Here is a 27,904-nt window from a genome sequence, read left to right as displayed (position 1 = left end):
ATTTCCGGTAACTCGAAATCTCGACAGCTCGAACCTCCAGATAACTCGAATCCTTCAGATCATTTCTATATAATTTACCCCCGATAACTCGAACCACTTTCAGCTCGTGACAAAGTCCGGGAAAAAACAGTGTAATGCACTCCAAAACATTGAACTTTTTTTTTTTCAAAACAACCGTGTACTCTTTGTCTTCACTTTTCAGTTGTCTGTCCATGTCCATAATACTTGCATTCCTTCTCCATCCTATTTGCTTATCTCCTTATTTCCGGTCAAAATTTGCTACATACATACATACATACTTTATTTAAGGTATCATAAGAAATAAAATACAAATAATACCCTAAAAAGGAAGTTTAAGAGGTTGACCCTATGTAAATAAACTTCCAAAAATAAAAATTAAAAATATATGCTTATGAATAAAATCTAAGATCTAAGATGGATAAAAACCTAAGAAATACGCATGTACGATTTAAGAGCTATTTTAAAACGTCTTACATTTCCTATCTCAACAACATTGGCGGGGAGGTCATTTCATTCACGAATAATTTTAACAAAGAAAGAGTATTTATAACAATTGCAGTTAGCCGATTTAACTTGCAGTTTGTAGTTGTGATTGGACCTGGTACGTTTTGAAGCGAACTCAAAAAAATCGGAAAAAGATTCGAACACACGATAAGTCTTCGAACACACGATAAGCCGAACTCTTTTGGATTTCCCTTGAAGGTTCGAGTTATCGGGAGGCAACTTTAGTAAAGTGAAATTTGAAGATTTCTTGGTTATGATTAGCGTTAAATTATGAGTCATGGGATATATTAAAAATTATTTTCATTAGACTATCCTCCTTTAAAATTCTGAGAAATTTGTAAAGAACCAGGCCTTAATCTATACTTGAGTACCTCCACCGAATTAAATGAAATAGCTGATAACCACATGAGCTTCTTCAATTGCGTTTTTGTCTATTTGAACAGGTGAATCTCTATAAATACATTGTTATCCCTTTGGGATAACAACTGTTTTCACAAGTGTATCTCACCGAAAATTGCAAGATTTTTGCTCTCCTAATTCACCTTTTTTGGTTAAGAGTTGCCTACTGTAGGGATCAGCTGTGTGTGTGTGTGTGTGTGTGTGGGATGGAGGGGGCTAGCCTTTGGTAAAGGTTCCACTATAACCCGAAATGGTTTTGTTCATCTCCTTTTGTTAAATGAAACAGTAGATGACTTGCCACACAGGTTGTCATAACGTCAACCCCGGACGATCAAATTCCACTTACTTATGATATGACTCCTGGGTTGAAATCATTTACTATAAAAGAGACGAAATTAAGACCATACATCAGATAAACCCATTTTTAAAATACGATTGACAACGAAATTGTATCAATAGAAGGCAACCGCGACTCCTTCGCAGAGTGAGGATGGGGGGGGGGGGGGGAGGGCAGCGGTTAACTGTTATGTCAGGTATGCCTCTTGTCACAAGTAGTTTAGTTAAGGAAATCAGTAATATTTCGGTCGTTTTTGAAATGGCCTTAGAATAACGAGTTTACAATGGTTGACCGCTAAACACAGCTCTGCTTAATTAACACAAGTTTGACTGTATTATGTTTTGTTAACAATCGCCTGTGTGTAAAACTCCTTACTATAAACGAGTCATGAAAGTAAAGGGTCTAAAAACTACATCGAGCAATGTTTGTCTTTGTTCTTTTTATTTCGTTGTATTTCTCGCGGAGTTTTTGCAGCTTTTGCTGTCGAGTACTTGCTTTTCAGTTCCTTTCAATTTTTGCATGTTTAACCTCTTCATAAAAAGCCTTGACAGAAAATATCATTTTTGACAAGAAAATCATATCTTTTTTCGAACGTTGTTTATATAAGGCTATCTTTTCTTGACATAGCTGCCTTGATACTAATTGCACTAGAAAGTGCCTAACTGACACAATTTTTGCCTTAATACTCTTCAAACCTCAGTTGCTATCAGAAACGATTCAATTAACGGAAGATCTTTTCAGGCGCAGATCGTTTGTAAGGACGAAATACGTTTGGAGCGAGCTTTTTAAGCACTTTTATTGCCAAGGTTACTGCAGGCAAAACGAGGGCAAAAAAACATGCACCCTTAACTGTATTTTTAACAGGTAGTACTGAGTCACAGTTTAAGACCTAAAAAAGAATAAAACATTAGGCAAATTAACATATCTCTTTTCTTTCTTTCTTTTTTTCTTATTGTAGGAGAAAATACCAGCCCTACTCGAGTAACTAATTGAAAGAGAGCAATGAAATGGACGTAAGAAATCAGACCAATCGCTCCACGGAGGCACCTTTACCAGTGGACCTCTACATAGAACCGCATGGATCGCGAGTATTTAGACCGGTACTCTTTTCCTTCATCATCTTGGCAAGCTTGGTTGGTAACGCGCTCGTCTTGAAAGCCGTGATCGGACTGCATCTCCGTTGCAAACCGTTCGCCTACTATTTGGTAGCAAACTTGGCTGTTGCAGAAGTAATCAGCTCAATATGCCAGCCATTTGTGATGACGTATCAAGAAAAGTACACCTGGATCTTCGGCGATTTCGCCTGTAAGCTACTGATCCCGCTCCAAGTCTTAGCAACCATTGTAGTCACCTTCAACCTAGCGGCTATTGCAGTGTATCGCTATCGTGCTCTTACCATAACCTCAATTGGAAAGAAAATGACATCAATAACCTTGGCAACGGTTATTGGAGTTATGTGGGTGCTAGCACTTTCAATTTCGCTTCCTTTGTTTGCTACAAGGATTCTAATGGAATACCCATCTGGTCATAAAGTGTGCTTGTCAAAATTTTCTGGTATTGAGATATACAGCATAATGAGATTTGCACTGACGTTTCTATTTCCTTACTTGATCATGTCGTGGTCTTACGGCGCAGTTGCACTGAAAATCAAGCGCCATATCCGACACAACGTCATTGAACGCACCCGACTTTCGCTGTACTCCGATGAAAGCCGAGACACACACGATGGTCGATCGAACAGATCTGATAGGCAGGTACAACTGGAATACAAAAAGCAGCCAAGAAGAAGCAGAACCGGCGCAGAACAGGAGTTCGACTTATTGAGAATGATATATGTGATTATCATTTCATTTGTAGTATGCTATGCTCCATACCAAGCCCTTTTTCTGTGGGAATACACAACAGGACCTAGCGGTTGGCGCTTTCCCTTTCATGAAGTTTTGCGCAACTATTTTTATATTCTAACCTGCTTGCCAGGTGCAATTCATCCTCTCTGTTATGGCACCATGAACAGATTCTTTGCAAGAGCATTTTCCAGAATTGTAATGTGCAGGGGTTGAGTCTCAGTAATAGGACATCAATCACGTTTGCTGAAATTTAGCATGACTGTCCTTTCGAGAAAACACGCGTTAATTTCTCATCCACTTAAAACTAAAGACACTTTTGATCGACTGAAATGTTCACTCACCGCGGTAGCGGTAGTGGTAGTAGGTAAAGTAGTGGTAGTGGTTGTGGTGGTGGTAGTGGTAGTGGTGGTGGTAGTGGTAGTGGTAGTAGTAGTGGTAGTGGTAGTGGTAGTGACAGTAATAGTGGTAGTGGGAGTGGTAGTGATAGTAGCAGGGGTAGTGGTAGTGGTAGTGGTAGTGGTAGTGTTAGTGTTAGCGTTAGTGGTAGTGGTGGTGGTGGTAGTGGTTGTGGCGGTGCGGATGGTCGTGGTAGTAGTAGTAATAGTAGTAGAAAACGATATTGCATAAATTACCGATAAAACAGGAAACAAATACTACAACATGGAATCTCATTCTAAGGTGTGGTCGTGCGTTCGTACAGAGGAACGCGTGATGAAGAAAAAAGTCTGCGAGGGAGGCTGCTTTTCATTTACTTTGAGTGTTTATGTGATTGCTTCCTTGTTTGATGTGGTTGTCTTTGGCATTCTAGGTCAATTACTTGCTTTTTTTAGGGCTGGTTCAACCGCCACCTGGTTAGCGCAGTTGGGAGAGCGCCAGTCTGCTGAGCAGGAGGTCGAGGTTTCAAACCCCGGCCGGACCGAAATTCGGGGTCTTGAAAAAACTGAGAAGAAAGTGCTGCCTTTGTAATGGCATCTGCAAACAGTTAGACTTTCTATTCTTCTCGAATAAGGACGAAAAACCTTAGGTCCCGTCTCACAACTCTTTCACATTACGGCTTATCTGTGGAACGTAAGAGAAGCCACACCACTGTTCGAAAATAGTAGGGAAAGTGGAAAGTAGACCCCGGTAGTGTGGCCAACCTTTTCTGGGCTTGGTGGGTTATCTATAAGGAGAGATCTTAATATACTAGGGATAACCTCATGATCCTCCTTCAGGTGTCGTAATGGCGAGCTGTAAACAGTGTAAGTCTGTATGTCTAAGATCCTAACTGAATTGATGCCCCGTTTATTCAGTATGGGTCTTGGTAAGGGTGACTACGAACAGATTGAAGTCAAGTTACCTTTTTTTTTTTCTGTTTTAGTGTACAATCATTTCCGTAGCCTTACCCATAGTTACGCGACGTTTTTGAGCGACGCACCTCAATCGGAAGTGAGGCTTTATTATCACTTTTAATACGCCTTGACGCTACCAAATCTGTATTGCTAAGTGTCGTTACTCTTAAATAAGAGACGATTTGCCCAAAAATTTGTTCAAAATCGTGGCTCATGAGTGCAAAATGTCAACTTTCGGTCGACGTGAGTTGCTCAAAAACGTCGCTGCTTAAACTCCCTATTAACTTTCGTTAGGCCCCGGAGGGGGGGGAAGGCTTCTCCCCATCTCCTATACGGGGAAACTACGCCCCAAAGGGATACCTTTGATACCAAATCTGTATTGCTAAGTGTCTTTACTCTTAAATAAGAGACGATTTGCCCAAAAATTTGTTCAAAATCGTGGCTCAAGAGTGCAAAAAGTCAACTTTCGGTCGACGTGAGTTGCTCAAAAACGTCGCTGCTTAAACTCCCTATTAACTTTCGTTAGGCCCCGGGTGGGGGGGGGGGGAGGCTTCTCCCTCTCGCCTATACGGGGAGACTACGCCCCAAAGGGATACCTTTTTTAGGTTTCAGATATAAGAAAGCGACACTTTTGTGGTTAAGAAAAAGAAAAGAAAACTTCCTGGTCCAGAGCTTTTTTGATATATAAAAACGGTGTATCTACAGCAGTTAAAAGAGATGTGTGTTTTGAACTAAGTTTATCAATAGAAGGTATAAGAAAGGGGTACCTCTTCTGTAAAAAATAGTGTATTAAAGAGTAAGGGGTTGGACTTCGGGGTAGAGTTTCCCCTTTAAAACTTCGTTGAATCCCCCCCACCCCGTATTAGGCTCTACGTCAAGAATTTAGATGCGGCCATGATTTATTCTGTATAATTTATAAATAAGCGAATGAATGAATGAATCAATGAATAAAATTAAATAAAAAGTGATCAATCAATAATTGAAATGCGGGTGTGTAAAGTGCATAAGTGTAAAGTACAAATGTGAGACTATCAGAATTATTTTTAGCATATAAACCCTTTTCTCACACTTCGTAGGCCATGTCGCGGCAATTTCAATTTGTTCATGGCAATTTCAATTTTGATCTTAAGACAATTATATCTCACGGATTGATTAGCCTACTTGTCAGTGGAATTACAAATAAATCCCAGTAGGTCTTGCGCGTATCGTTTAAAGATGGCGAAAATTATCGTGAAGGAAACTGGGCCCAGTTAACTTCGCAAAGACCCCTGGGACTCTGGGTTACTATAGGGACAAGGAATTCATTCCCTTCTCGTTTCTAAAGTGGCGAATTACCATGAGCAAATTGACAACACTGTGAATAAATTGAAATGGCTGTGAGCAGTAGCCCATACAGGCTCCTGTCGTGAGTGACACGTTTGATCGGCGGTATTCTTCTGGGTAAATACACACAAAGCACTTGGAGCACCGTTTGTGACGGAAATTCAAGTTGCGTGGGAACCCGACTTCGCACAAAAACTTGCTTAGCCTCAGGGCGTATTCAAATCACGCCCGGAGCGGTTTTGAAAATTCCAAACCTGAGCGTCGCTGTTATATCTGTGTAAACCATTGCGCTCTTTCTCTCTCTTAATTTAATACATAAGCATTTTTAGAGCACAAAAAAAATAATGAAAATACGACGGCTGTTCGCGTATGTTGCAAATAAATGCACTCTAAAGTATTTTATTAGTAAGCCTAAGTTATTCCTGTTTGGATTTTTACAATTTACGTTTTGTTTTTTTTTCATTCTCCTATGACAACGTTACTGCAATTAAGGTGTATATCTCATAACCCCATCGCTTCAGGCCGATAACCTACTGAATAAATGCGAATTATTATATGACATTTGACTGACAATTCGTGCTGTCTTTTGGCATTGGCTATCGATTCCATTATTAAAAATGCCGAAATTTTGATCCAGACATGATGATTTTTAAATTAATTGCTCAAACATCCTGTCCAAAATTTATTTCAAAACTTGCTCGACAAACTGATTTAAAACTGTTGCCAAAGCTTCAGTCCTGTTTTCAGACTATTATGACCAGCAGTTACGAGATTTTATTGGGTGTTTTCAAAACATTTTTGCTTTTCCAGCAATTTTTAAAAAGGAGCTAACAGTTACTCGAATTCAGAATTCCAAGAGCCGATATTTGCTTTTAGTAATCTAAATTTATTTATCTTCTCGAAAACAAATGATAGTTTAGATCGCCACGAACTAACGAACGTTCACTCCGGATCAGTTTCAAGCGAATGAACAAATTTGACGAATACCCAACCCAAGATTCATCGCCTGTTTTCTAAAACCTGACCACGGCAGTACTTTTCTGCAAACAGTTTTAGAGAAAAAAGCGGTGATTATTTTTAAGATATTGCGCATTTAATCAGTGTAAATTCGACATTGTCACCGACGGTCACAAACAACGGCGGTTTTCGTTAGCTCCTGCCGTGATTTTTACTGTCTTTTTTTAGCTTAGCAGCACTCGCCCCGGGTTGGAGAAGAGTGCTGATCCGATGAATTAGGTTTGGAGACACACTGCAGCTGTTTAAAGGCAAAGAAACCGACGTATATTCAACAAAATTTCTTGGAATGTGTTCCATTTCAACATCCAACACCTGTAACAGCTAAGAAGTGGACATATGTTCTACAACGTTTCTAAAGATGTGTTCCATTTCAGCATCCAACGCCTCAAACAGCTCAATTGCTTTCACTCCTGAACCCGAAGCATTACGAATTACCCGCACGGTCTTGTTCAGCCTGATAGCAGCTCTCGCCTTGGTTGGAAATTATGTGGTGTGTCGAGCTGTTTGGAGACTCAATGGAACCAAACCGATCGCACATTACTTAGTCAGCAACTTGGCTTTTCCTGAAATTATCAACATGGTTTGTATAGTATTCATGTTCCACGCATATGAACGACCCTGGTCTTGGGAGCTCGGGAGTGCCATGTGCAAGATTCTCCCCTCTCTGCAGGTAACAAGTTCCCTTGTTATCACAGCATCCCTGGCCATTCTTGCTGTCTACCGATGTGCTCTGCTCATTAAACCCGCGATAACAAAATCAACTCGAAGAAACGTTTGTCTTGCTATTCTTCTCAGTTGGATGGGATCTATTGGTTTGTCATTTCCTTCAGGGCACTTTCGAGTGCTGACTTCATGGGGTGACAATTGCGAGTTGCGTTTCTGCGCGGAACAATTCCCTCAAGGATTGGAACACTATCAGCACATTTACTCCGTGGTTTTATTCGTGATCAACTTTGCCTTGCCACTTGTCATAATGATAATTTCCTACGCTCTGGTCGACAAGAAGATTAGAGAACACATCTTTGTTATAGAATGACTTCATGATGAGCAGGAAAGAGCATCGTCAAGCGTCACACAGAATTCAGTTTGCATACAGGAATTGCAATCAGGGCAAAGAGGCCTGATAAACCAAACGGGCGACAAAAACGAAGAAGATATCCAGCTCGAGTACGAAGGTAAACAGAAGTCCCAAGTATTTCAGGATACAAACCGACGAAAGAATAAACTCAACAAATATCCAGACACATTTGAACTGGAAAACGACCTCCTAAAAATGATTTATTCTTTGGTGTTAGTCTTCGTAATTTGTTATATTCCATATCAGGTTCAGTTTCTTTTGTTAGAATTTCGAGTTGATGCATTTGTGTATTGGCCCCCGCGTCACATTTTTAGGAGGCTTGTTTTTACCCTGACTTGTTTTCCAAGCGCCCTGCATCCTGTCTGTTATGGTTTAATGAGCAGATTTTATCGTAAAGCATTTTTTAGGATAATAGCTTGTAGAAAGTACAAAACCTGAACTGAAGTTCTGCATCACTCAAATTTAGCAGTTGCGCAACTGAGATCGTTGATCAGGGAGCACTGTCCATAATAATGTTTTGCTGAATTTTTCAGGCATAGCCGTTGAAAAGTGAGCAAATTGGCCCAGTTTTTCAAGTTTTTAATCCATGTCCATCCTCGCCATCCGTAGCAACCGACGACAGGAGACAGTTTCAATGCCGTAATATAGTTTTAAACTAGGGGTACCTTCCGCAAGTGCCAACGAGGTGAATTCGTTTATCTTTTCTGAAATGTGCCTATTCAGATCTTCGCGATATTTTTTCTTCATAATTTTAGAGGTTTACAATGAATTCCGCAAAAGAAAAGGATGGCACCAAACTTCAAAACAACAACTTTGGCACATTCTAAGCTGTCACTTTTATAACAATATAGCTTGAGACTTTGTTGGTAAATATGAGCAAGTTAGCACTTGTGTTTCATGGAAAATTCCATTGTATCAAAACTATAAACGTTAGAAAGAAAAATGTAGTTCAAATGAGGCCTTTGACTGCTGAAATTAAAAATAATAATTAAATTCCGAGCAACAGCGTCATAAGGGATAAGAAAAATATTTCGCGTGGTAATATACATAAGAAAAAGTTGGTGTAAAGTAAAATATGTGAAAAGCGCAAGAATGGGGCGGAATGTATCAGAGGTATAAAAATATAAACTAAAATAAATACAAAGATCTAATGAGCGAGTGTCACAGGTCAAAGATTCTCTTGAAAGGCATAATGATAGTCTTCAAAACAAAACGTTCGCAAATTCGTTGTATTCCTCATGGGAGTTTTGGGCTGTCTCAATGTAAATAAAAAAATCATGCTGGTTGACAAAATCTAAAGACATGAATAAATTCTAAAAAAGGTCCGCAAATACATTGAGGACTGGCTCAATGTAAATCGATCTGTGAAGAACACGCTGGTTCTGATTAAGTTTTGAGGATATAATCCTATGCCTTGATCAACTACCGCTTAAAATTCAATTCACAAAGCAAAAGACAAGACGGAAAACCCTGGTTCTGAGTCGAGAAGCGAACACGCTGTCTCATTGTAAATCGAGCTGCAAAGAATAAGCTGGTTCTGACAAAAATTTGAGCGTAAAACCCTATTCCTTGATCAGCTGCTGCTTTAAACACAATTTATAAAGCAAACCAGAGCACTAATTGCCCTTTCAAACTAGAAATCGTATTAGAGCTTGCTCACCTGTTAGGTCCTCTTGAACAGACAACGAACAGCTGCCCACTGAATCACCCAATTTCGGACCACGAGTTATAAATACAAGACCATGACGTCACTACGCAAATATGGGGTCTTACTTACACCCAAATATGGTCAAAAATGCAAATTTTAGAGGGTTACGCAGAATTTGAGAGTTTTTGCCTACATCGTGCGGGATTATAAATCTGCCGCCGAGGCAACCTCGCTTCTTAGCTCGGTTGCCTCGTTGGCAATAAAAATGCTGTTCGGCCATTGGTTTCGGAATTCAATTGATTCAGGGACAAGTTTTAGATTTTTAAAAAAGATAGCAAACAGCATGGCTTAGCCACTTTAAGCAAGAGCAGTTTTCTCTTTGAAGTTCATTGGGATCATAGTGTAGATCTAAAGTCCAAAAATGGTAGTACTATGAGTGTAGGCCCCTCGGTTTATCCAAGACAGTTGCTGAGGCATGTATTGGAAAGTGTTAAGCTGACATAATTGTTTTGATAGAAACACAAAGACGTATTTCCAGTTACTTAGACACGAAATTCTGTTTCTTGTGTGTCAAGAAGACAGAGGAGATGCCGGGTGGAGTTCTAAAAGGTGGGAAGCAGGATGAATAGTGGGAAGCCACGCAACAGTAGCCTGGCACAGGCTATTGTTTTATTTTTCTTTCCTCGAGCGCGAGAAAGAAAAAGAAAAAACTTCTTCCCCCAGCCCTACCCCTTTACGCTGGCGGTCAATATATCTCCCGCGGTTTTTAGTTTTTTTTATCACGCGCGTTTGACGGACTTTGAAGAGAAAATAGAGGATCTGTGAACAGGCTACCCAACAATGCTAAGACTTTCGCAATCAATAAAGCTGGTGGGAAACGCAAGGTACGGGAGGCGGTAGGTTTGGACCTACCTTGGGTAGCCTGTTCCAGGCGTTCAGATAGTAGAGCGCGACGGTTATTGGGGAGCGAGTTAAAGTGTACACCGGGAAAACGGGGAGAGGGCAAACAAAAGAGTCTCCCCTCGTTTATGTTTCTTTGTGAATTTTTCTCCCGCGCTCTACTATCTGAACACCTGGAACAGGCTAGAATCAGGTAGGTTTGGACCTCCTTTTCCCGCCACTATTAAAGGAGCTGAGTCCCAGGAGCCATAACTTGGAGCGAGCAACTTCCATGCGCTCGTGTCACGGCCTTTTTTACGGACCAGTTTATTTTTAGAACGGTTTTGGCGCGAATTTTAAAAAAAATTTTTAAAATTCCACAAACCAGTCAGCAAAACCTACAGACCTAATTAAAAAATGATATTTTTTTGCCTTTGAATAACGTTTAGTTTTCCTTTTTTATCATGTACTTCGAATGCGCTTATAGACACGGCGGAGATTCTATTTTCGCTGGAAAAAGTACCCTAAAATGTGTCTAAAATAAACTAGTCCGTAAAACGCCGTGACATACGCCTAGTATTGCAGTTACTCGCTCCGCCCTGTTTATACCATTTCTTGACAGGAAAAGGACCCCTTTTGTATACCTTTCATTAAAAATGGTACCCCTTTAACATATATACATACACCTTAATCGATGGTTTAGCATATAATACGTGCGGACATTTTGCGAGTTGCGTTGTATTTTTCCGAGCCCCGCAGGGGCGAGGAAAAATACGAGCAATGAGCAAAATGTCTGCTCGTATTATATGCTAAACAATCGAATAAAGGGTTTATTATTCCACTACAAAAAAAATTATTATTATGAGAGGTTATTTTTTTTTTAATGTAAACGAAACATGTTGTGTTGGCTTCTATTTTCTAGTAAGAGTATCCAAAACATCCTGATTCTGTCAGCCATAGTTGGTCCTTTTGCATCCGCCGGTATTCGCCCTGTTGTAAACCGGTTAAACTAGGACACTACAGTGTATTACGGCCTCGTATTTTGCGCGTTCTCTTGACCTTATATGGTAAAATGACATAATAGTGGAATAATAATTAATAAGAATAAACGTTGTTAAACGGGAAGTCTTCGTCTAACTTAAAGTTTATAAAAATTAGAATGATAACCATAAGGCACGTCTTTTTGGAACGTTTTAATTAAAATTTCTTTGTAATACTCTTATGACAGATTTCCCTTTCCTTTCATATATTCAACTCGTAATTTCCCTACCACTTTCATATATACCCGTGAGGCCTAAAAAACGTACCCGGGGCGAAACCTCCCCGTATAGGCCATTATAGGGAGTACCTTATTTATTCGATTAACCGCCCTGGGCGCTTATTAAAGTTTTGGACTTTGAGAGTGGGCGCTTATTAAATTTTCACCATTTTCAGCAAGTGTAGTATGTTTATTTTACAACAAAACAATAAAAGCTAATAACAAAACGCGAAGAAGTAACAAAGGAAGGTTTCTGTAAAATAATCTGAAGAAAACTCCGTCCTCGGGAAGTCTTCTTTTTAGTGCTTATTCAATTTCAGTTTCAATCTCATTGTCACTCAAGTGGGTGGGGTGGGGGTGGGCGCTTATTTGAGTTTGAGTGGGAGGAGGGGTTGGGGGTGGTGGTGGGCGCTTATTAACTTTTCCTGCCTTTAGGATGGGTGCTTCTTCGAGGAGGGCCCTAATTCGAGCTTGGGCGCTTATTCGAATAAATACGGTAGTATTCCACTCTTTTACAGAGCTGTATCTGGCCTGGTCTCTAGACGTTGCTTTACGGCTGGTATGTCTCGGACGCGTTCATAAAGCCCTCGTAGCAAAGGAAAATCTTCCAATTCGGTTGGGTAACCGTTGATCTTGTCTTTTGCGACCCAGCTGTTCATAAAGTCAAAGAAAGAAATGTCTGCATAGCTAAGCTGGAAAGAAAAAAAAATACTAATTTCAACTCTTTCACTGCCAGAGTGCTTGATAGAGTTTTGTAAGGTGTTTCTAACTTTTGAGTCTGTGGACGAAATCCTATGATGTGATCATTCAAATGAAAGCTCTCTGCCTGTTCTTAAATATGATGCTATTAGTCATTCAAAATTTCACAATATGAAATTTGGACATTTGGTTGAAATTTGCTTTTGGCTAAGTTTGAAAACACAGGTAAGATTTTGAGAATTTTATGTGTAAGATGTCATTTTGTGAAATTTGACAATTATCTCTCGGGCTCCCGTAAGAAATTTAATTTTCTTTGGTGTTATTGCAGATAACTAATTACATCCCTAAGCCCCGAAAAATGTGAAAAAGAATGCAATATTCTTTAAATTATTCTGGTACAAGGTTTTTGTCCAATTGAAAATTAAAATTACTTTATTTCCTGGTGGAAATAAATGTGGGTAAAGAAACCTTGCAGTTGCGGATCTAGGGGAGGGGCCCGGGGGGCCCGGCTCCCCCCCCTTATTTTTAGACCAAAATGAGGCCCGAAGGGCCGAGAAAAATTTTTTTGGAGACGGGGCCCCGCCCTTATCTCAGGACTGCCTTGAGCAAATAATCTAAAAAAAAAATGGGCAGTGCATACCTCTTTTCCAACAAAATACCCCTTTCCACCACTATTGGCTTGTAAAATCTTTTCAAGGTTCTTGAGATCATTAGGCAGAGCTCCTTGAAATTCTTTTAGTAATTTTTCCTGAAAGAAAATTCCATGTACATTTTATGCTCCTTGGTGTAAAAAATGATGCCTTATTTCGGCTTTTACTTTACAACGCAAACCTCAGGCTTCACATCTTTAATTAACTATTGGAGAATAATCAGCCTGTGAAATGAATCAGCTTCTAGTGTAGGAGTCCACGAAATAGGAGAACGGGGAGAAAGTTTGCTATGACTTCCGGCAGTGTTGTTTTTCCGTATAAAGTGTGAGGTAGGGTCAAGAGCCATAATGGCTTTTGGTACAGTTAAACGAGCAACAAAAAGTGCAACTTGTTTTGTAACCTTGCTGTAAAACGAGTTGAATAGCGATATTGGGCGTTTTACTACCCTCGAATTAAGCCAGTCTTGCGACAAATCAAGTTGTTGCAGAATGTAAACAAAAGTTAAATTTTTTCCAACAAAATCTGCACATGTTGCCCGTTTTACCGGCCCAAGGCAAACTTGTTTTGCAGCAAGTAACTCCCATCATTATCCACCCAGGGTCAGTATTCACGCAACTTACAACACGCTGATTTGTTACAAAACAGGTTTGAACTTAGGTGGTAGGTAGGCCTATAACCGGGGGGGGGGCTTATAAGCGGATGGACTTATAAGCGGCAGTTTACGGTAATCCTTAAGGAAATGTACGGAGTTCAGCTTGAAAAATTTAAATATGGATATTGGAGCTTAGATTGTTACCTTAAGTACCATTTGAGGTTTTCTTGCGTGCATTACTGTGATTCAAAAGCTACCTGTTAGACCGCCGACAGTGTGTTAACATTGCAGGAACCTTATCTGATACTAAAGTATTGAAATCTGGAGTTCCCCAGGGCTCGAATGTCATGAACATAGGACATAAAGAATATGAGTCCCCGCCAGTAATTGAACCGGTCGGATGCTCTAACCACTGAGCTACGAAGGGCGAGTTGGGCCATATACAAGGTTCTTGTATGACATGCGTCCTGCGTACTGCTAGGATCAGCAATGTCGAAATCGTTATGATAAATAAGATTTCTTTTGATGCAGAAATAACAACTAAAAATTTTGCAAAAAAACTGACGAGCCCTTTACCAACCCATGTATGGGAATCCAAGCCAGTCCCAGGCCATGGATTTCGGATTCCAGGTACTGGATTCCGACCGAATACTTTGTCAATGGAACCTGCCGATGCCGGATTCGAATCGTTAGTAGGATTCCGGATTCCTTGAGCTCTATTCCATACTCCAAAGCCCAGGATTCCGAATCCCGAAACAAAAATTTCCCGGATTCCGGATTCCACAAGCAAAATTACTCGGATTCCGGATTCAAAAATTTTCCAGGATTCCGGGTTCCGAAGCAAAAAATTTGTTGGATTTCGGATTCCACAAGCAAAAATTTCCCGGTATCCGGATTCCGGACTCCGGATTCCCTCAGATTGGGCAACCTTTAACTCGCAGATAATAAATCTATATATTTACTTATATATGTTCAGCACAATTACTAGCATGATTTTGAATGTACCTTAAGTGTAGCATCAGTTGTAAATCTGCACTTTCTTATTTTGGCCCTGATGTGCATTACTGCATCCACAACCATATCCACCAAAGCTTTTTCTAAGTTACTTTCGGGTGCCAGACCTTAAACAGAGAATGGTGAGCTGTTTCATAGTGCAGGCCATTAATAGGTACTTCTATAGAGCGTTTCTAGTCAAATGACGTCATAATTGTGACTGTTATAATTAACTAAAAAGAACTACTCTTTTACTAAGTATTAATAAAGTCTAAGCATGTTACTTTTTTTTTTACGTGAAAAAAAAATTCTTGAAATGGTTTTAGCCATCTTTTATTTGACTTTTTTTTTTATAGATAAATGTTTCAAAATTTCTTCTCATTCGATAACTATTTGCACCTACCAAATTCAATTGCCAGGTATCGCATAATGGCCACAGACTGACAGAGGAGAATAGGCTTTGGACTGCTATCATCTGTTATTTCCAGTAATGGGAGCTGACCAAATGGGACAATGCCACCTAGAAGACATACATTAGATACCTTTGGTTTTAAGGAAGAGCACGATTACGAGAAGGTGATTTAACTTAATATTTTTTCTCGTAATCTCAGAAAATAGACACTTCGGAAAGCTTTCACCAGAAAAACTTACACGATTTAATATTTTTTATTGAAGGACGTTAGGATCTTCCATGATCGCAAGGTGATAAACCTTCTAACATTTGATAACTATTTTCTGTCACTGCGACATTTTTGCTGAAACCTTTGGGAGACTGACGGCAGCTACCACGTTTTCCCACCAATGACCTCGGTTTACGCGCGCGCACTATTTGGGTATTTAGAAAATCTCGTTCTCGTAGTTGTCCTCGTCTTAGGACCTAAACGGCCGGGGTATATTGAGAAATTTATGCGCATCACTTCGGTGACTTATTCAACAACATTTAATGCAACAAAATGAGGCTTGTCCAATGCTGTCGACATGAAACGAGTGGCATAGGTTTTACAACTCGCGCGAGTTGACAAGATCACATGCAGGGTAAAAACGTTTATTATATAGACACGAGTGTTTTACTGGAAAATATACCACTCGTAAAATTCATAAAAACTACATCCGGGACCCGAGTGGTTTATTTTCCATAATCTCACACGTGAGTTTATCGATGATTTCATTGATATCAAGTTTGTCTCTTAAATTGTACTTGAATTCGTTGGTGTATCATCGAAACATCTTCGGGTCTTCCTCGAAAGTCTTCGGAAATCTTCGGACATCTTCGGAAATTTTCGGAAATTCTCGGAAAATGTTCGGGAACGTTTGCCTGGCCTTCGAAAAATTTTGGAAAAATCTTCGGAAATCTTCGGAAGGTGGTCGGAAATCCTCGGAAAATCATCAAAAACGCCGTCATCAGCATGTCTATATAATAAAAAGAACATTACACGGCGGCTTGAAGATATGAATTTTATTTTCTCGTGGCAAAAACAATATTTTACTCACTCGCTGCGCTCGTTCGTAAAATATTGTTTTGCCACTCGAAAATAAAATTCATATCTTCGCGCCACCGTGTAATATCCTCTATTTATTATATAAACTGCAGTGTTTTACAAGGATTTCTACCACCGAGAAATGTGGTATCTGAACAAACGTAAAAATACGATATTTTTACATGTGAAGATATCGATAATTTCACTGACATCAGGTTTGTCTCTTAAATTGTACTTAAATTCGTTGGTGTATCATCGAAACATCTTCGGGTCTTCCTCGAAAGTGCTCGGCAATCTTCGGAAATCTTCGGACATCTTCGGAAATTTTCGGAAATTCTCGGAAAATGTTCGGGAACGTTCGTCCTGTCTTCGGGACAATTTGAAAAATCTTCGGAAATCTTCGGAAGGTGGTCGGAAATCTTCGGAAAATCATCAAAAACGCCGTCATCAGTATGTTTATATAACAAACAGAATAATACATGGACGCTTGGAGATATGGAATTTATCTTCTCGTGTTCACATTCGATATCTCACTCGTTCGCTGCGCTCACCACAGGCAGCCCAAGCTCACGTCACGTGAAAGGATTAGATTAATTATTAGCGGTGTGCGAGCCGGGACGTGACTGTTCAACGAAAGCGGTATTGGGTTACATGGCGGCCGTGAATTTATAAAGGATTTGTATGGGAATCCACGTTATAGATTTAGGAAGATAAATACTCGTAGAAATTCTCAATAAAAAACGTCTTACCTTATTTACATGGTGTGTTCTTGCTTGCTGTGTGGTTATTTTCCCGATCCGGTGCGATTTTAGCGATTTTTTTCATTTCTGAGTTTCCACTACTAAAGAGAGAGCAAGGCCGAACACTTCCAATCTGGACAGCCCGCCGAACGAAGCCAAAAATTCCAGGTTAAAATATCCCCACGGCCAAAATTCCACCGCAGAATCCAACTACAAAGGTTAAACTTTCATTTCAACTTTCTAGCCACGCAATCGCATCCCTGCGAGCGACGCCAGGCGGCAGTTTGTTTCCCCGATGAAACAGTAAAACGTTAGGCCAGAACCGCGTACAAATCCACCACGACACAACGACCGTTGAAGTCGGCTTGGTAACCTCCTCACTTTGACAAACAAAGACTCACGGGGTACACTAACGCAAATTGTCAACATGAATTTGTGTTCTCATCCTGGGTCCCCTCGGGTCGAATCGACAATACCGCATTGTCTCAATCGACCAATCAAAATCGCGCCGTGTCGTGTTTACAACACGAAAGTTTATGCAAACTCAGAGGAAACCCAGGGAGATAAATACGTGGAGCTGGAGATTTTATTCTTATTACGTGGAGATTTGTTTCTTATTACGATGTGATCATCTGGAAATTCAGGACAGATTTCTTTAGCGTTCAGTCATGTAAGTCTAATGTTTATTTCGTTTGTTTTTTATTCAAGCGTTTGAATCTTCAAGTTCAGGAATGATATTTTGGCACCTCGTTGTCTTTGTAATCTACGAGCTAACGATGGAAGTGACATTCATCCACTCTTAATTTTCCAACTTTAGGGTGAAGCTCAACGAGGACGAGAATACTATAGTAAAGTTTGCCTCCGAAGGCCATAATTTATTAATTACTGGCCAGGCTGGAGTCGGGAAAAGCCCCTCGACCCGAGGGGACCCAGGATGAGAACAGAAATTCATGTTGACAATTTGCGTTAGTGTACCCCGTGAGTCTTTGTTTGTCAACGTGACGAGGTTACCAAGCCGACTTCAACGGTCGTTGTGTCGTGGTGGATTTGTACGCGGTTCTGGCCCAACGTTTTACTGTTTCATCGGGGAAACAAACTGCCGCCTGGCGTCGCTCGCAGGGATGCGATTGCGTGGCTAGAAAGTTGAAATGAAAGTTTAACCTTTGTAGTTGGATTCTGCGGTGGAATTTTGGCCGTGGGGATATTTTAACCTGGAATTTTTGGCTTCGTTCGGCGGGCTGTCCAGATTGGAAGTGTTCGGCCTTGCTCTCTCTTTAGTAGTGGAAACTCAGAAATGAAAAAAATCGCTAAAATCGCACCGGATCGGGAAAATAACCACACAGCAAGCAAGAACACACCATGTAAATAAGGTAAGACGTTTTTTATTGAGAATTTCTACGAGTATTTATCTTCCTAAATCTATAACGTGGATTCCCATACAAATCCTTTATAAATTCACGGCCGCCATGTAACCCAATACCGCTTTCGTTGAACAGTCACGTCCCGGCTCGCACACCGCTAATAATTAATCTAATCCTTTCACGTGACGTGAGCTTGGGCTGCCTGTGCGCTCACTCGTTCGATATCGATGTGAACACTCGAAGATAAATTCCATATCTCCGCGCGACAATGTATTATTCTCTATTTCTTTCTCTCTCACCCCATTGCTGTCATTTATTGTTTATTTTATAGCCTTGACGTCTAGTTTTACCCGCACTTCCAAATCCCCGCATGAGAGGACACAGAGGCTTTTTACTGGAAGTACAATCCCACGCAGAGATGTTTTCTTAGCGGGCAGATAATCCGACTTTTATCCCATTTAATATGTCGTTCTCCTCGACAGTGCGAAACTTTTATTGTCGTGTATTAGATTTCAGATACATTTTCTTAATCTTCATTTCGCACCAGAATAAATTAGTTTGCGCGCAAAGGGCGTCTAAGAAAATGACAAGGTTCGTCCCACTTCGAGTCCACCTTCTGGAATACATTGCCGAGGCGAAGATCTGGTATCTTTTCCTCCTCGTCGTATTTTCCCCAAGACAAATGTTTATATTTGTAGTGAGAATGCAGTGCATATCAGTGGATTTTACTTAATGCGGCATCGTGCGGATTGCTACTTGTGAAAGAAGAGTGCCGGATTTCATCGCTTTGTTCGCGTTTTCTAGTGTTGGTGATTGTAAGGTAAAAGAACCGACTACTGTAAGGTAAGAAATGAATCATCATGAATCAAAACTCGCGCATAGAACTCGTGAAATCCGTCATTCTTACCTCTGTTACCTAATCAGTCATGCGATGACTCTTCGCTTTTTCGATGCTTAACACACAAATACAAGCGATAAACTTGTTTCGCAAAGTTAAGTATAATCTACTTATCGAAACCATTTGACGACGATTTCTCGTTATATGATTTATGCTTTACATGGCTTGTGCCGGCTGCGTTCCAGGAGTTAGATGACAATGTTTGTGTTCAATAATTGTGCTGATAATTTACTGCACCTTTGTATTGAAACCCATGAAAGCCAAATTTGTTCTCTTGTTCTTGCTCTTTTTTCTCGGCCCAATATAGTGCCAAATTTTTAGGGAAAACAACGCTTGATTTTTGGTGAATCGGAATATAGCTTTTTTTTCTTTGATCTTGGGGGGTACGCTTGACCTCGCTTGACTGAAAAATAAAAAGCTTGACCCGGAATGTAAATGAATATATGTTTTGAATGTGAATGAATGTATTCGTAACTAAGAAATATGTCGTTGAATGTGAATTGAGTACATGTTAAATGACATATTCGTGAGCAAGAATGAAATCATTAAATATGAGTCTGATGAATGAATATGAAACTTGTGAATTTTGCACCAGTTCGCTAACCATACCCTTCTTGAAGGACCCTTCCAATCTTCACGGTATATGCACCCTATGTTTGCAAGTATTGCACAAAAAAGATTATGGGCATTGGCTTACTTGCTTTCAATGAAGGCCAGTTTTGTTGAAAATCAACAAGGTGATCCTCGAATTCCACTCCAGCGATTAAGAAAACGAGGCGAATGAATTCTGCACGTCCTCTTGCTCTAAAGTATATCAGTTTGTAGGACTTTTTAGACATGATTGCCACTCTGTTTTGCTCTGAGACCAAGGGCTTGACGGAATAGGACAACAGTCTAGCGCTCAAAAGCTTTGGCACAGAGGAAATCTTAGAAAACATTTTTGTTGTCGGTTTGAAAAAGGTATCGACTCCTTCACCTTAACCTAACACACCGAAAGAATTGTAATAAATTTTCTAGGGTCTAATGATCAGGTCACTTAAGGCAAGACCACCTAATTAAATATGCAGATTTTGTTAAATGCTATTTAGTTCGGTTTGCTTCCATCAGTTATCCTGAAAAAAAAAAATACAAATGGGGCTGAAAAGATACACTTGACATTGCTTCGTCAATGACGTCACAAAACACGTTTTCCTAAAAGGGAAGGGTTGCAAACCTTAATCTTAGGAATTCCACTACCAGAATATTACATAAACAGTGTAAATCGTAAATCTGCCTTGTATGATCGATGGGAAATGTTGTTTATCCTATAAGCTATTTAACTAATTTATAAGTCACGTTCCTTTCCCGTGGTCATGATCGAAATGATGGAAAAATTCAAAAAGTTAGCAAAGGACTAACAGGGGCACCCAACGTCAATTTTCGGAAAATATCTGTTCGGAAGACGATTTGAGATCTAGAATTTTCGGAACATTTGTAGTAAAATTTCTTGCTTGCCTGCCTCTCCTAGGATTTTCAAACATCTAAAAAATGGTATAATTGCCCATTTTTAACGGATTTTTACTCTAAAAAGGTCACCTAGAATTTTCGGGAGCCTTTTTTCTGGCTGAAATTTTCGAAAAGGTAAGTTTTGATCCCTATAATTTTCGAATCACTAGACTTTCAGCTAGGAAGTCCGAACAGATGGAAAATTTTTAGGGGATACAAATATGCCTATATCTACCGTTTGAATACTAAAATACGTTTAACAATGCTATGTTTAAGTGATTTTGAACTATATTCCCGTTGGGTGCCCCTGGACTACCGTAAGCGTGCGGAAAATTTACACAAACATGCACATGCCGAAATTCTTCAAACCGATACTTTTACACTCGAAATTTCTTCACAAAAAGGCGCCTCGCCTTGTGCTGGTAAAAAATTCCTGTACCAGCGCAAAGAAGAACGTTTTAAAAGCTTTTTTTACATCAGGGTTGTCCTAAGAAAGATCGAGGGGGCGATCTGCACCTATTTGAAACCGAGTGGCGTACATGGGCGGATTGAAGAGCTTCGTCTCGAGCGTGGAACCAAAATCTAATTAATGGTTTTGAGAAATATAAACACGTAAAAAACAACGAGATAGTGTTCCTACGCAGTGGCGGATCCAGGGGAGGGGCCTGGGGAGCCCGCCCCCCTTTGTTTTTAGACCAAAATGAGGCCCAAAGGGCCGAAAAAAGATTTTTTTGAGGCCGGCCCCCCCTTCTTATCTCAGGGTCTGGATCACCGCCCCCCCCCCCCCCCCCCCCTTATCTGAAGGTCTGGATCCGCCACTGCTGCGTTTCGGCGGCATCATGACGCCATTATCAAGGAATGGAGACAAAAAAGAGGGTTCAAAAGTACTCTAAATTTGCATGAATGATTGGCTATATCACGTGCAGTGTGAGAGGACAAAACTCTTAGAAGCGTAACGACCGTTAACAGCGTTCCCGCAGTACAAAACGGTTTTAACACTTTTTCACAGTTTCTCATCCTCCTATTCAATTCTTATCCAAAATGTTTTTCAAACAACAGCGATTCGAAGGAATCAAGAGGAATTATAGCCAAGAAGATGTAGAGAAGCTGAGAGGCTCGCTGAAAATCGAGTACACTCTGGCGAGGCGAGGTTCGATAAAACTTTGGGACTACTTGACTCGTGGAGGAGACTCGTACATCAAAGCTTTGGGAGCGCTTACCGGTAAGGCGGATTGCGACAAATTTAAAGGAGCTGTGTCCCGAAATTCAGCCAAATTAGGAAATTACAAAATGCCCGTTAAATTAAGAGAACCATAAAAATAACCGCGCTTAAAACTTTAAAAGAAGTTTGAAATAACATGACAGAAACAACAGATGCCACGGATGGGCAAAACTGAAGAAGACTGAAACGGATTGAAATTAGGGTTTTTGAAAACTGTTCAGCCTAACGGTTTTTCAAAGTTGATCCCTGCTGCTTGCAACTTCAAAAATAATGCTAAGGAGACATATTTGTTTATCTCGATCTCTGATTTAGTTATTTACATGTAATTTCTTTGCTTACTTTAAGTTCCATAGCGATTGAGGGTGAGTAATTGACAAAATTAAACAAAATGAACTGGACTGCCGTGACACAGTGATTTACAGTGATCACGGATCCAGAAGTAAATTAGTCTCCTTCGCAGCCGATTTTAGGCTCGTCACGCGAAGCCTAAAAACGGCTTTGAAGGAGACTAGAAGTAATTAACATATCTTGACATGCAAACACAAAACGTACAAACGTGCTTACAATTTCCACTTATTTTTCAAACACAATGCTTGTTATTGTAAAAAACCTCAGTCCAAGGGTTGTACAGACAAAATTTTCTAAATAAGCATAAAATCTTAACAGACAGTCAAAACAGATTCAGGAAAAAAGGCGATGCATCAGTTGAGACGACTGATGCGGTTCTAAATCTCAAAGGAAGGCGTCACATTGGGATGCAGGACTAGTAGAGCATCACAGTAGGTTTTTGGCACGAGAGATTTCATAATACCATGTGTCTAGTACCTAGCTAGAATATAGTAGTTTCACGATAGACAGGAATACCACGACTGTACATGTGGGTTACAGACCGGTACAGTTCTAGTTTAGTCACATTTTCTCTTGGCACCGCAGTAGCAACATTCACTTTTATTGCACTAGCAATCATTTCCCTCCCTCCCTGCCTTTAGGGTTTTGTTTTGTTCCATTCATGGACAGTGTGATCACTTTTATTATTCGATTGAGGTTGTTTTAATTTTTTTTTAGTTTGGTCTTTCTTATTTGTTGGAGTACTTTATTTGTATACTGGATATTACCTTTTGATTATTTACCATGTATTGTATTTTGTTATGATTAATAAAGGCTGTCGTGTATCCCAAACAATGCCTGGATTTCTGAGTTTTGTTGATTTAGACGTTCAACAAAATTTTGCAATTCTTGAGCTTGTTTCAAAGATATCTAAGGCCGTGGACAACAGTGAATATACAATGGGGCTTTTCCCAGATCTCCCCAAGGCATATTTGACACAGTAGATCACAATGCACTGCTATATAAGCTAGAGTATTATGGATTTAGAGGAAAAGCCCTAGACTGGTTTAGAAACTACTTACCAGGAAGGAAACAAATTTTTAAATTCAAATTAACCAGTTCAGATTACTTAACAATTAAGTGTGGTGTGCCACAAGGCTCTGTTCTAGGACCGCTCTTGTTTTTAATATATGTCGATATATGTAAAAGCTCCGAGATATTTTCCTTTATTTTGTTTGCTGATGATACAGATCTGTTCTCAAGCCATCAGATTTAAAAACTCTCAACAATACCATCAATCAAGAATTAGAGAAGGTTACATTGTGGCTAGCAGCAAACAAATTATCATTAAATGTTGGAAAAACTAATTTTATGATCTTTAAAAGCAAAAATAAAAACGTTCAACATAAAATAACTGTAAATATTGCAGACCAAAATAGATAACAAGTTGATCACAAAAAATTCTTCGGAGTATGCCTAGATGAAAAATTGTGTTGGAAATTTCGTATCAATCATATCTTTCAATGAAGGTATCAAAAACAGCAGGGATAATAGCAAAACCAAGATATTATTTAGAGCATAAAAATTTAAAGGAATTATGCAATACCATGGTTCATCCATACGTGACCTATTATAACATCAACTGGGCAAGCACATATCCAACTAGGCTAAGATCTATTTATATAGCACAAAAGAAAATTAATAAGACTCATGACTTTTTCAAGTTTTCGAGAAAATTCTCAGTCTTTGTTCAATATATTAATAATAATGAATATATATGAAATATATCTATACCTTATTGCAAACTTCATAAATTAAGGCAAACTTCCTGAAACTTTTAATGACTACTTCATAATAAATGATACTTAGTATACACTCCTATAATACTAGGTCAGTTCCAAAACTACACATTGATTTTAAAAGAACAAATTATGGAAAATTCTCTCTTCAGTATAGAGGAGCAATAATATGGAATAGTTTACCAAATGATTTGAAGGAATTAAAATGAAGCAACGCATTTAAGAAAGTATTACATAGACATGTACAATCAGCGAAAAATACTTGATACTCATTATGCCACCTCTTTTTCAACAATGTAAAGAAATCATTGGGGAACCTTAAAAAAGCTCATCAGGGCTTGCTGTGTTTCCCTTTGCTTTAACTACGATGAATATGAAGGTTGGCAATAAAACATTACTCGTTAAACGCGCCTATGATCAGTGCATAGTGCATGTAACTTAATTTGTTTCTTATGTATTTTCAAGCAAGACTCCTTTTTAGATCGTAGATACTGTATTATTTTTTCTATAGGACCTGTAGCCTGGCAGCCAGTTACGATACATTTCGGGTACCGGTAATGTAAAATTTCTGGACACGTTTCAAACAGGAGGGGAAAATGACATAGCTAAAGTAAACAGGAAGTGATAGCCAGTCCAATTTATGTATTCATTTTTTGTCCTGCTTAGTTTTCAGTAATACCGAAATAAACAAAATTGTGATTTCAGGCGGCCAGGCAGTGCAGATGGCTAAAGCAGGCCTAAAAGCTATATACCTTAGTGGCTGGCAAGTTTCTGCTGATTACAATTTAGCTGCTCAGACCTATCCCGACCTTGGCTTGTATCCTGTTAATTCAGCCCCGAGACTGGTGGAAGCCATTAATAATGCTTTTATCAGAGCTGACCAGATTGCACACATGGAAGGAACAGAGAGTCACATTGACTACTTTTTGCCTATTGTTGCTGATTGCGAAGCTGGATTTGGTGGGCCACTGAATGCATTTGAAATAACGAAGTCTATGGTAATGGCAAGGTTTTTACTTAAGATTCATTCCGCGCTGCAATTGGTCTGAAATGTCAGCCGTTTCCATCTCCTAACCCGAGCCGGCAGAGACCAGTCAGTCAATCAGCACAATTTTATCATGTGCACCACTATATATTGTTATTTCAAATCACAGTAACTGTATTACTTGCAACTGAAGATGATCGTAGATCGATCGAAACATGTCTCGCTTTAAATTCAAAGTTGTGTTTTGATTATGTTTTCAGGATTTTTTCATTTTTCAACAGATTGCTGCAGGAGCTTCAGCAGTTCACTTTGAAGACCAACTGGCTTCAGAAAAGAAGTGTAGTCACATGGGTGGAAAGGTTCTGGTTCCGACTCAACAGTTCATTAAGGTCCTTAATGCCGCAAGACTGGCTGGTGATGTTTTGGACATTCCAATAGTTATTGTAGGACGCACAGATGCTTACGCTGCGGCTCTTGTGACATCCGATATAGACCCTTATGACCGACCATTCCTGACAGGGGAGAGAACTCCTGAAGGTTTCTTTTGTGCTAAGGCAGGGTTTGATCAAGCCATTGCTCGTGCCATTGCCTATGCGCCGTACTGTGATGTGTTGTGGTGTGAAACAAAAAAGCCGAACTTAGAAGAAGCTCGCAGATTTGCTAAAGCCATCCATGCTCGCTACCCTGGTAAAATTCTGGCCTACAACTGCTCTCCCTCATTCAACTGGAAAGCAAATCTAAGCGATGCTGAGATTGCTGTTTTTCAAGAAGAAATAGGAAAACTGGGTTATCGATTTCAGTTTGTCACTCTAGCTGGCTTTCACTCGTTAAACCATGCCATGTTCAAGCTTGCACGTGACTATAGGGACAATGGCATGGCTGCCTACACTAAGATCCAAGAAGATGAGTTTGAGGAAGCTAAAAATGGCTTCACTGCTCACAGACATCAAAGAGAGGTGGGAACTGGCTACTTTGACCGTGTTTCTTTGGCAATCAATGGAGGAACAAGCTCAATTACAGCAATGAAGGGGTCTACTGAAGAAGAGCAATTTACACAAAAACCTTCCTCTGCAATGTAAAGTACAAAAAAAAAATACAGGCCTTCCCTGTCTTTTTTCAAAAAAGGCCAAGTTATGAACAGAACGTTGTGGTTTGATTTGTGGCTTTTTACCGTTTTCTCTAGTTTTACTAAGTTTTTACTTGGGGAGCAAGGGATGGCAAATTCCAATTCGAACAGGAATCAGTAGACGAAAAACCACTTTGTGGATGAGCTACCTCCAAATCATTATTTACTTATTTATAATAGTACTTTTGAATGCCAAACTTTAATTCGCCTCCCACGCAATTGTATTTAGAGGATGGCCTGTGTACAACCAACCCACGGCCACGGCCTGTATCTGATTTTGTTGAAAGGATTGGGGGGTGGGGAGGGGGCTGTACAGAGCTGCACACCCAGGTCGCCCTGAGCCTGGAGCTGTACACAACATAGCTATTACAATTAAAAGTGTCTAAGATTCTCGAGAAAATGATAAGGAAAGCCCTAATAAATTCGAAAAGGTTTAACAATTAAAGTTGCCCTAGGAAACGAATATAGAACAGATAATGAAATTATAAGGCCGCTCAGAATACATTTTTCAAAGCTTTAAAAGTACTCTTGAGGTCGTTGGGCTCTCCGTGCCAAAACTGTTTTGGTTTTTGAGCATCGTCCATTGGAAAACTCAGTAAGTGACAGTAAGTTATTTAGCGATCGAGTGGCACAGAAGGACATGCCTGATAAGTGATTCGTATCGGTTTAGGCATCATCTACTTTTAGGTCAAATATAACTTTCTTATTAATCTTTTCTACGCCTTGTTAGCCCTTATTAACCGTGGGAAAGTATTCCGATATCTTGTACTTGAAAAAAATACAATTTAGCTGACTTTGATTCTGCTTCTTTTATTATGTATACATCACTTGAAATAAAAGATGAAAATAATGCTCTCGGGTCCTTTGTTTAAAGAGAGGGCATTGTATAAGTAGTCCGAGGCTCGGGCGGACAACATACAGTGATCATGATTTGTTTTTTTTTTTGTGATGGCGGTACCAGAAAGTCCCAAAGATTTCAGAGAAGGATAATTTTGCGGACTCGTACGGTAAACGACACGCCCAGCAGAGTCGAGTTTGTGAATGCTAAAGGATTTTATACCACAGGATATCTATAATAAGTAACTTTTGCACGTCGTGGTGAATTAACACGGTCCTTGCGATTTTACAGCTCAAGCTTTAAGATCAGAGAACGCAAATCATGATATAAGGGAGTCTGTGACTGCATGTGGCTACTGTTTTAGTTTTGGTGAAAGAATGAAAGACGTTGAAGGAATGTTTTAGTTTTGTAGAATATATTGCAGCAAAATAGGAATGCACAAAATGTACAGGGGGAAATGAACAACTGTACTTAACGCCAAAACGTTAACGAGTCAGTCATTTTGAAACTCGTTACGTTACAGATAATGAAATTATATGGCCGCTCAGAATACATTTTTCAGAGCTTTAAAAGTACTCTTGAGGTCGTTGGTCTCTTCGTGCCAAAACTGTTTTGGTTTTAAAGCACCGTCCATTGGAAAACTCACCAAGTGACAAGTTATTTATTGATCGAGTAGCACAGAGAGACATGCATGATAAGTGATTCGTATCGGTTTAGACATCATCCGCTTTTACGTCAAATATAACTCCCTCATTATCCTTTTCTGTGCCTCGTTAGCCCTTATTAGCAGTGGGAAAGTATTCCGATTTCTTGTACTTGAAAAAAAAAATTTAACTCACTTTGATTCTGCTTCTTTTATTATGCATGCATCGCTTGAAATAAAAGATGAAAATCATGCTCTCGGGTCCTTTGTTTAAAGAGAGGGCATTGTATAAGTAGCCCGAGGCTCGGGCGGACAACATACAGTGATCGTGATTTGTTCTGTGTTGGCGGTACCTGCAGAAAGTCCCAAAGATTTAAGAGAAGGATAATTTTGCGGACTCGTACGGTGAACGACAGGTGAATGCTA

The 27,904-nt window shown here is 39.7% G+C and overlaps 4 protein-coding genes across 4 annotated transcripts; 3 read left to right on the top strand and 1 right to left on the bottom strand.

Annotated features, from left to right (window-relative positions):
• The first annotated feature begins 2,188 nt into the window (after positions 1-2,188).
• On the top strand, positions 2,189-3,561 carry LOC140952051 (5-hydroxytryptamine receptor 1D-like). Its single transcript, XM_073401461.1, has one exon. It carries the CDS (start codon positions 2,269-2,271, stop codon positions 3,319-3,321), a length of 1,053 nt encoding a protein of 350 aa, XP_073257562.1. The 5' UTR covers positions 2,189-2,268; the 3' UTR covers positions 3,322-3,561.
• Positions 3,562-7,018: 3,457 nt separating this feature from the next.
• On the top strand, positions 7,019-8,522 carry LOC140952368 (neuropeptide Y receptor type 2-like). The gene has a single exon (XM_073401788.1). The coding sequence runs from the start codon at positions 7,138-7,140 to the stop codon at positions 7,813-7,815; it is 678 nt and encodes a 225-aa protein (XP_073257889.1). The 5' UTR covers positions 7,019-7,137; the 3' UTR covers positions 7,816-8,522.
• A 3,145-nt stretch (positions 8,523-11,667) lies between these two features.
• On the bottom strand, positions 11,668-19,892 carry LOC140952960 (hematopoietic prostaglandin D synthase-like). Its single transcript, XM_073402425.1, has 5 exons — positions 19,751-19,892; positions 14,980-15,096; positions 14,589-14,704; positions 12,982-13,089; positions 11,668-12,334 (listed from the first exon to the last, which is right to left on the bottom strand). The coding sequence occupies exons 1-5, from the start codon at positions 19,890-19,892 to the stop codon at positions 12,155-12,157; spliced, it is 663 nt and encodes a 220-aa protein (XP_073258526.1). The 3' UTR covers positions 11,668-12,154.
• A 1,616-nt stretch (positions 19,893-21,508) lies between these two features.
• Positions 21,509-26,240, top strand: LOC140952625 (isocitrate lyase-like). The gene is made up of 3 exons (XM_073402058.1): positions 21,509-21,760; positions 24,592-24,884; positions 25,153-26,240. Exons 1-3 carry the CDS (start codon positions 21,580-21,582, stop codon positions 25,948-25,950), a joined length of 1,272 nt encoding a protein of 423 aa, XP_073258159.1. The 5' UTR covers positions 21,509-21,579; the 3' UTR covers positions 25,951-26,240.
• Positions 26,241-27,904: the final 1,664 nt, after the last annotated feature.

Source organism: Porites lutea, chromosome 11 (assembly GCF_958299795.1).
Source record: "Porites lutea chromosome 11, jaPorLute2.1, whole genome shotgun sequence".
Taxonomy (NCBI): Eukaryota; Metazoa; Cnidaria; class Anthozoa; order Scleractinia; family Poritidae; genus Porites; species Porites lutea.
Note: the sequence above shows the minus strand (reverse complement) of the source record. Positions and strands in the feature narration are given on the sequence as shown.